This window comes from Pterocles gutturalis, unplaced genomic scaffold, assembly GCF_000699245.1.
Source record: "Pterocles gutturalis isolate BGI_N339 unplaced genomic scaffold, ASM69924v1 scaffold6141, whole genome shotgun sequence".
In the NCBI taxonomy this organism is placed as follows: domain Eukaryota; kingdom Metazoa; phylum Chordata; class Aves; order Pterocliformes; family Pteroclidae; genus Pterocles; species Pterocles gutturalis.
Window position 1 is genome coordinate 158,436 of NW_010100246.1, and position 8,049 is coordinate 166,484.

The following is an 8,049-nucleotide window of genomic DNA, read 5'->3' on the forward strand; positions in this document are numbered from 1 at the left end:
GGGTTTGGATAGGCAAGCCACAGCTAAAAATTATAAAAATATGCTCGTTTTCTAAATATTTGCACTAAGCAACACATGGCCTTGGATATTTTGGTTTGCGTATCAAAATACATCAGAGAACGTTGCAAAAAATCGCACGCAACTTTTGTGCGAGCTGGGTACGAGACGCTCCAGATGGGATTGCTGTGAAGCAACTTCTATTTTGGGCCTTAACCTTAACCGCATTCCCTTTCTCAGTTGTTTTGCTTCTAAACACCATCCTCTTCCCACACAAGTGTTTGGGCTGACACGGTACTGGCACTTACACGTCCGTGCTTACAGATGTAGTCAAATAATTCACCGCCAGATACGTATTCCATGACCATGAAGAAGTCCGTTGGCGTGCTGATGACCTGATACCTTCAAAAACACAAGCAGATTTAGAAAAAATAAAATAATTAAGAAGAAGAGAAAAAGGCTTTTCAACAGATTATTAGTTTCACCAATCAAGCATTTGCTTGGATCTTGCATTTATAATTGCTTTCCACTTCTGAAAAGCCAGCTCTTATTTCAAGTATAACCTTTCACTTGTCTATGAAAGGATTTCTTTTACAGACCTTTGGTTTTCCTTCAAGCTTTTAAATAATCCTCTGAAATATTTGCCAGACAATCCTATCACATTTAGGACTCTCCTGACATTCAAATTTCCATTTTGCCTAAGATCTGCAACAACAGCTTTAGAAATGAAGGCTTCATTAGCCGGGGGCAGGGAGGGGGTATATTTAGTTTCCCTCATTTCAAGGATAAAGAAGAACTCAAGACACTAGAGGGAGCTTCTTTTGGAAAGGTATAGAAACAAAGATGAGCACCCCAAAAATCACAGCTATTTTTCAAATAGTAAAGCCCTCTATATCCTAGAACATGAAAAGAAAAAAAAAGAGTACCACCCTTGACTTGCCAATTTATTCTCCATTTTCAATCACAATGATCCCTGAGTGCTGCAAAGGCATTTCAGTGTTCCAGCTGGTAGGAACTGCCAGCGATCCGCTGAGGTCAATGTGCCTACAGGAATTCATAGCAGCACCAGCTGAGACCCCCCTCTGTTTTATTTCAAACACATTGTGGTTTGCTTTTTTTATTTTACAGCTGAATTTCTGCGGGTTGTAATTTGAAACAAACCAATTTCAAACAATTTCCAGAGATCAGCAAGTGAACGGGTGATACTCCCATATAGATCATATATATGATATATAAAGATCAATAGGATCAACTTAATTTTTCTGAAGTGCTTTGGACTCAGACATTTAAGTTATTGTTAATTGTCCCACTATTTCTTTTATATACATGTAAAAAGCTATTGAAAGAGGTTTATGTACCATGGTCTCCTCCTCACCTGTCTTCTCAATCATTGTATTTCATGATTGCAGTTTATGTACCATAGGATGTTGATACTGTTAAACTGGGTTTAATTTTTAAGCTTTAATAGTTTGACAAATGTCTGAACAGGACTTAACTTGCAGGATGCTGGATACACAGCTGAGGGCTCTTGCCGGCTTTTTCAAGAAATAATACCAATTTGTTCTCCAATAAATCTGTGGAACTGTGAAGTTACTCGAAAGTCAACAGTTGCTGCATGGTTAGTTATTTAACTCCAGAGAGAATTTGTTTTCCCTTGCCTCTAAGTCCCAGGTATTTGCTATATCTCATGCCAGTTTTAAGGTTGACCTAAATGTCAACTTACCCTTGCAGTTACCATTCAACAGCTTTCTTTTATAGAAATGCCAAAGATATTATCGAGTGCCTCATTAATGTGGACTGGCTGCACAGACTGGGGATTGAGAAGGAATCCCGGAGGCTGGCATGTAGGTGCTGATTTACAACTTAAATTCAGGTTCATCAGAGTGGCAACTTTGAAAACTTATGTCTAAATAATAATTTTTTTTAAAAATGTTCCTTTAAACTCTGGGTAATCGGGCCATTAAAACATAAATCCTATTGACTCCAGGCAAAGGCTTCACTCTACAAGCCTGACCGTGCTCCAGTTCCTCAGGCACAATTCTCAGCAGCTTCAAGTCCAAAGATATCAAGCCAAAAAAGGGTCATGACAAAAAACTCCTAATAGCATCCCTGGGCAGGACAGCCCAGACCCTCTCTCCACACCTTTATAACTCTCTGCACGGAAGAGAGGACTCCCAATGGAAGAAACATCTCCCATCATTTCTCAAAGTGTCAACTGTGTCCCCCTATGAGTTAGTGGGCGACTCTCAAAAAGCAACATTTGCCTCTAACATGCAAAAACTTGACCACACACCGAAGATTTTCTACTCCTTTAAGCCACGGTGCAGGGGGTTGGAACTAGATGAACTTTAGGAACTAGATGATCTTTAAGGTTCCTTCCAACCCAAACCATTCGATTGTTCCATGATCTCCCGAAACCAATTCCCCTGTGTATGTGAGGTCTTTGCAGACGGAGGAGTAAGCCGAACGCGTGGCAGAAAGGGTACTTACAGTTTGATAATATGAGGGTGCCGGAAGAGTTTAAGGTTTTGAATTTCTCGTTTGATCTTCCCAACCACATCCAGGCTGCGTATTTTCTGTCTGTTGAGTATTTTTACTGCTACTTTGTGCCCCGTCAGCTGGTGTTCGCCAACTATTAGAAAGAGAGCATTGCAGAGTCACTAAACAGTGCAGCAAGATTCATACAAGCAACTTAGGACACTCTGATTTATAAGCAAGTCTTGATGGGAAAAAAAACGAAAAGAAACCAAAAGATGAGAGGGTGAAATATTTTAAACCTGAATTTTGTTTCTTCACTTTATTATTTTCCCAGTGGAGTCATGGAAGACAGAAGAGAGGGGACCTATCTGCAAAAAGCACTCACATAAATAAAACAGAGTGAGTTAGTGACTGGAGGAGGTCATACCCAAAGCCAGTTTGCAAGGATTTATAGCATGTAAAAGCTAGATCCATCAGCAACAGATATCTTTAAGTGGCAGAGGAGAATCTCCACTGTAACACACTAGTTGATTAAATCCCTAATAAACCCAGTCTTAAAACTAGACCATCACACTTCTTTAAAAAAAAAAAATACAGGGATGTTCCCTGCCCAAAATAGGACTGCAGGATTTGCATTACTAAAATGAATTTCTATTTATACTTTCTCAAGCGTGCTTCTTGGTTTGATGACGAGCTGCAAGAGCAAATTCTGGTTTTAGAAAAGATACGAACTTCAATACGGGTTTTGAGAATATGCACTTGGTTTGATGACAAGCTGCAGGAACACTGCTGTATTGCAAGAGCAAATTCTGGTTTTAGAAAAGATACGAACTTCAATACGGGTTTTTAGAATATGCACTTGGTGCACTGAGATGCTGATGCTTATCTCCTGTGTATGGGGACAAACAGAAACCACAGCCTGGGAGCAGCACCGCTGGCACTGGGGGAATTGCGCTAACGTAACAATAATGTGAAATGAATTCAGCATCTGATCCATTTGTTATCACCAAACAGACTATATAAATAAAATAAAAAGCTCCTAGGAAGCAAGATTTATATTGCAGTTAACAGCAGAAACTGCTTGAAAACTGTCAGCTGGATGTTTATACCTAAAAGGATTCTGGCCGTGAGCTATCCCCTCTCAGTATTTTCTAATGGGATATTGAAAATGGTGACATACGGATGGTTTTCTAAACACTGCACAGAAAACCACTGCTTACAGTAAATATTTGTGCTCTCTAATTAGGAACATTACCCTTCCAGTAATAACATAGAGCACAAGGAGTTAATAATTAGGAGCAAACCTTGTTATTACATTATTAGACTCTGTAATTTTGGAGGCTGTAATGAGCCGATCAGAAGCAAACGGCATAAGCAGATGGTATGAGAAGGGCAGGGCGGCACCGCTCGGGGCACGCCAGGTCACTATTATTAGCTACCAGATAAGACCTGCCAGAGATTTTTTCCTCAATAAGAGCATCCTAAAAATAAAACACTTGACTGCCCTTGAAAATTAAAGCACCACTTTGCATGTCTGTTTGATTCCTCGCAATACTTAAAACTACTAGATGAAATGAAAATAAACTAAGCTTTGCAGTACAGATGCAATTTAGGGATTAGCCTAGGGCTGGAGGAAGCAGATAATTCCTCTTGTGTGGTGCAAGGAGAGCACTGGAAATAGTCGGAGGAGGCGTTTGCCCTGGTGCATCCTTGGGGAGAGAAGAGCCCGGCAGCGTTGGGCTTGACCCATGACAAGGGAGGGTTTGCCGGAGCAGGATTCTGCAAAACAGCGCATCTGTAAGGGGTACAAAAGCATGCTCAAGCTCTACTAGGGCTTGCAAGAGGCCAGGGTACAGCCTCCTTGGTCACTGCAAGAAATTCTCCCCATGTTGTGCCAATAGTAGTCTTACACAGGGCACTCATCTCTCTTTGCCAATGTTGTTACACTGAGACATTAGTTGGGAAACTGAGGAAAAGCAAAGCAAAGAGGTTTATCACTGAGCTAGGAAGAAAACCCTGGTTTCTGCCATCCTTTGTTTCAAGACAACCCCTTCTGGCCTTATTGCAGTATATGTTTTGAAAAAAATTTATTATATGCTCAGGGAAAAAAAAAATTGGCCATGCTTGGAATGAATCATGATTGGTTATAATACTGTTGCTGAACAGTTCATCTCCTTCCCATCCATGGCAAACACTGTGTAATTCTGCGAAGGCTTGCTAGCTCAAACACATTAATAATTAAAAATAAACAGTCTACTTTGTAATCCATCTTTTGCTTACAGTAAGCATTAGATACAGAGATATTATTGTTCCAGTCCCCAGTGGCTAGTTAAGCCTATTCGAATGCCTTCAGAGACAGGGACAAAGAGAGAATATAATTTGCTATCTGGTGGGAGACTTTTCAGCCTTTCAAGTGTTTCTGGCTGCAGGCTGTAGATGCAGAAATTTTGACACGGGACAGCCAGGACAACCCTCCTCTGCTCACAGTTGCCATTTCTGACCCCGTGCGCTGGAGCACCTTGGTGGGATGATCCGGCCCCGGGATGAGGAGTGGGTCCCACACCTCCCACAGCCATGGACAGGATGCTCGTGCAGCTCATCTCGCATGGGTTTGTCCTCTCCTGGCCCCAAGGATGGGCAATGGTGGTCTCGGGGGGTGGTGAGGAACCTTTCTCCTCCCCTCTCACTGCCTCCCTGGGTTAAAAACCCCGGGGGTTGAGGGAAGGCTGGGCAGCAGTATTAGAATTGAGCAGATGTCTTGTCTTTTAGTGACAGGTACACTGGTGAGCTCCACCGCTGCTTAAAACCAGCAGCTAGGACTCTGCTGGGGTGAGCAGGGGAAATGGATTCAGCACTGAGATGAGGAGCAGCATTGCACACTGTGTTACAAAAAAACCACCAGCCATAAGGGTGAGGTGGTAACGCTGAGCCTAAACTCCAAAAATGTGCACCACACAGGACAGGCCTGGGCACGAGAATGCTTCAGCATCGGATGCTAGTAAGGAAAGAAGGGAAGAGATGTAATAGAATTAGTTTCTGAAAGAAGACCCTTCTAATTTAGTTATTTTTATAAGAGAAAAAAATGAGGAGGAATAGTCTTTATAATACCATAAGCTGAGATAATAACTAAAACCCCTTGACATCATGTTTTTTTAAAGCAGGTACCAATGAAGCCTACCTCTGGGTGTGCGTTTGACGCAGCTCAGGCAGCGCAAGCGGTTAACATTTTTGCAAATGCTTCAAGGGAATGTAAAAGTTTATGAAGAGGTGAGAAAACTCCTATCAGCTGTGCTGGCCCAAAGTTAAAAATGAAATCCATCCCAAGCATATATTTAGCAACGCTGTATTAATTCTGCCCCAGTGCCACTTGCTCATATGTTATATCATCCTTCCTCTCCCTTTCCTTCATCTGCTCCGTCTCCTTTAGTTTCTCTTCCCTCCAACGCAAGGTTTGTCCTTCAGCAGCAATGGGACAGTGCCTGGGAAAACAGGATCTGACCTCGACTCGATCCCATGGAGGTGCCATCATACCCAACATAAACAAAACCCAAGCACCACTGGTCCTTGAGGGACCCCAAATGGATCAGCTTGGTGGCCAAAACACTTTGGGGAAGAAACCACCAAGTGGCCACTGGGGATGTCGCACGTGGCACCACATGGAAAAATATTTGTGTTATTCCGCTGGATTTTGTTTGAAGGTCTCCAAGCTGCAACCACCACGTCATGCGAGGGCTGTGATCGTGGGAGAGCTCTTTGGGGACTTGAAATGTGGGATGTGCCCAGGACAAACACAGCAGTAATTTGTCTAATCTGTTCTTACCAGCCACCAGTGGAGGAGATGCCACCTCCTTCCTTCATTGCTTCGCTAAACTCAACATCTGAGATAATTTCCACAGTCCTATTTTCTGCAAATTAATCTTATCTTTGGATGAGAGGACGGGGAAAATAACTACTACCAGGTTTCCCTGTATTTGGTAATATCCTGTGTAGTAACGTTGACCCTTGGCATGAGACCTCCTCTGGATCCACCACCTTCACATCCACGACTTTTAACTCCTGCCACCTTCCTCTCTTCTATTCTCATCACCGTTTCCAACTGGAATTTCAGTATTATCACCAAAGTCCTGCTCTCATCTGCCAACCTATTTGGTCCCTTCAATGTTTTGTGTGGTCTTTCTGTAAATGAGATCAAGAAAACTGAATGGGCTTAAAACTAACAGTTTCCTGGCGCATTTAGCTAGTTTTTAGGAGGATCAGTTCACTGATGACCCAGGCAGTGCTGAGCCACAACGAACATCCCAACAGGGCAGCAGGGACTTTTTCTGTCGGATCTCTGGTTTCTGATGGCTCAAAGTGATTATTCAGCTCCAGTCACAAATCCAAGTGCTGGTCAGTACCCCATCATCACTAAACCCTTCTTTTCATTGCCATTTTTTTTTATTTCCTTAATAATGATGATCCTTAACAATTGTAAATTATATTTTAAGGAGTAAGGCAGGAAAGTAGGACTTTGCCTCTTACAAAGTCTTGTGCAAGGCAGACTTTGAAGAAAAAGCATCAGCGACAAGAAATGTCATTGATGGCACCGGCTGCCTTGGTGAAAAAGCAATTATTATACACAAAGCTTGAAGCAATCAGGCAAAACTCTCTTTGCTTTTCTCATGTTTCTTGCTAAACAGAGCGAATACAGGTTTTTCTAAAGCTCATTTGATTAAAATGCTATAATTCCATATAAATAGGAGATCTAGTTTCTTCATCTCGGTTTCCAATTTCAAGTCCAAATTTCACCTGTCAGTTGCAGGCAAGATATTAAGGGAAAAAAAATAGAAAAAGGATTTTGAGCTAGGAAATCTCTTTTATGTTATTTGAAATGTTTCTTTGGAAACTGTCAGTTTTTCCCAAAGTCAGGTCATACATGGGGTGAGGGATGCTTGTGCTAGTTACTCCTTAAAGGTAGTTAAGGAAAAAAAGCTATTGTTGGCAGGCTTAGTTTGGTCTGCATGAAAAAAATTGCCTTTGGAGCACTTTTTGAGGTCTGCTGGTATACATGAGTGATTTAAAGGGTCCTTACTGTTAGAAGGATTTATTCTGATAATTCTTTAGCCAGTAAATTTGTGGTTTGGGATTAAACACAGCAATATATTTTTAGGGGCCTGATTAATGGTCACAGGTGGATTTAGCTCCAGCGGTTGTGGCGGTTTCTTTCCCCCACTGTCAATTTTGGTTTATTTTAAAACTCCAGTCGCAGAGTGCGGGCACATCACCCCTCTGACCAGGCACGTCACGCCGGGAAAGCTCCCGGCAGGCTGGGGGACACCAAGTGGGACAGCTGCCTGGAGCTAAACCCACTTACAACCAGGACTCACAGCTATCCATTTTGCTTAGACAATATATATTTTTTTATTAGCTTGATTCAAAGACAAAATTTGCATGTCATGTCAAAATTCACCATAAAAAAAAAAAAAACCACAAATGTTTGCAAAAATCTTACAGTCAGGTAAAGCAAACTGGTGCTTTGAGGATGCCAGAGGAATCCCTGGGGATGGCCCAAGCCTGACACTAACCCTCCACCAG

At 42.1% G+C, this 8,049-nt stretch overlaps 1 protein-coding gene across 1 annotated transcript in view; it reads right to left on the reverse strand.

The window, feature by feature from the left end:
• Positions 1 to 6,333, reverse strand: part of PRKAA2 (protein kinase, AMP-activated, alpha 2 catalytic subunit) — a 15,683-nt gene extending 9,350 nt beyond the window's left edge. Inside the window, 4 exon segments of the mRNA XM_010079010.1 lie at positions 306 to 399; positions 2,488 to 2,629; positions 5,654 to 5,712; positions 6,296 to 6,333. Of these exon segments, the coding sequence (XP_010077312.1) occupies positions 306 to 399; positions 2,488 to 2,629; positions 5,654 to 5,712; positions 6,296 to 6,333 (333 nt within the window).
• Between the last annotated feature and the right edge of the window lie 1,716 nt (positions 6,334 to 8,049).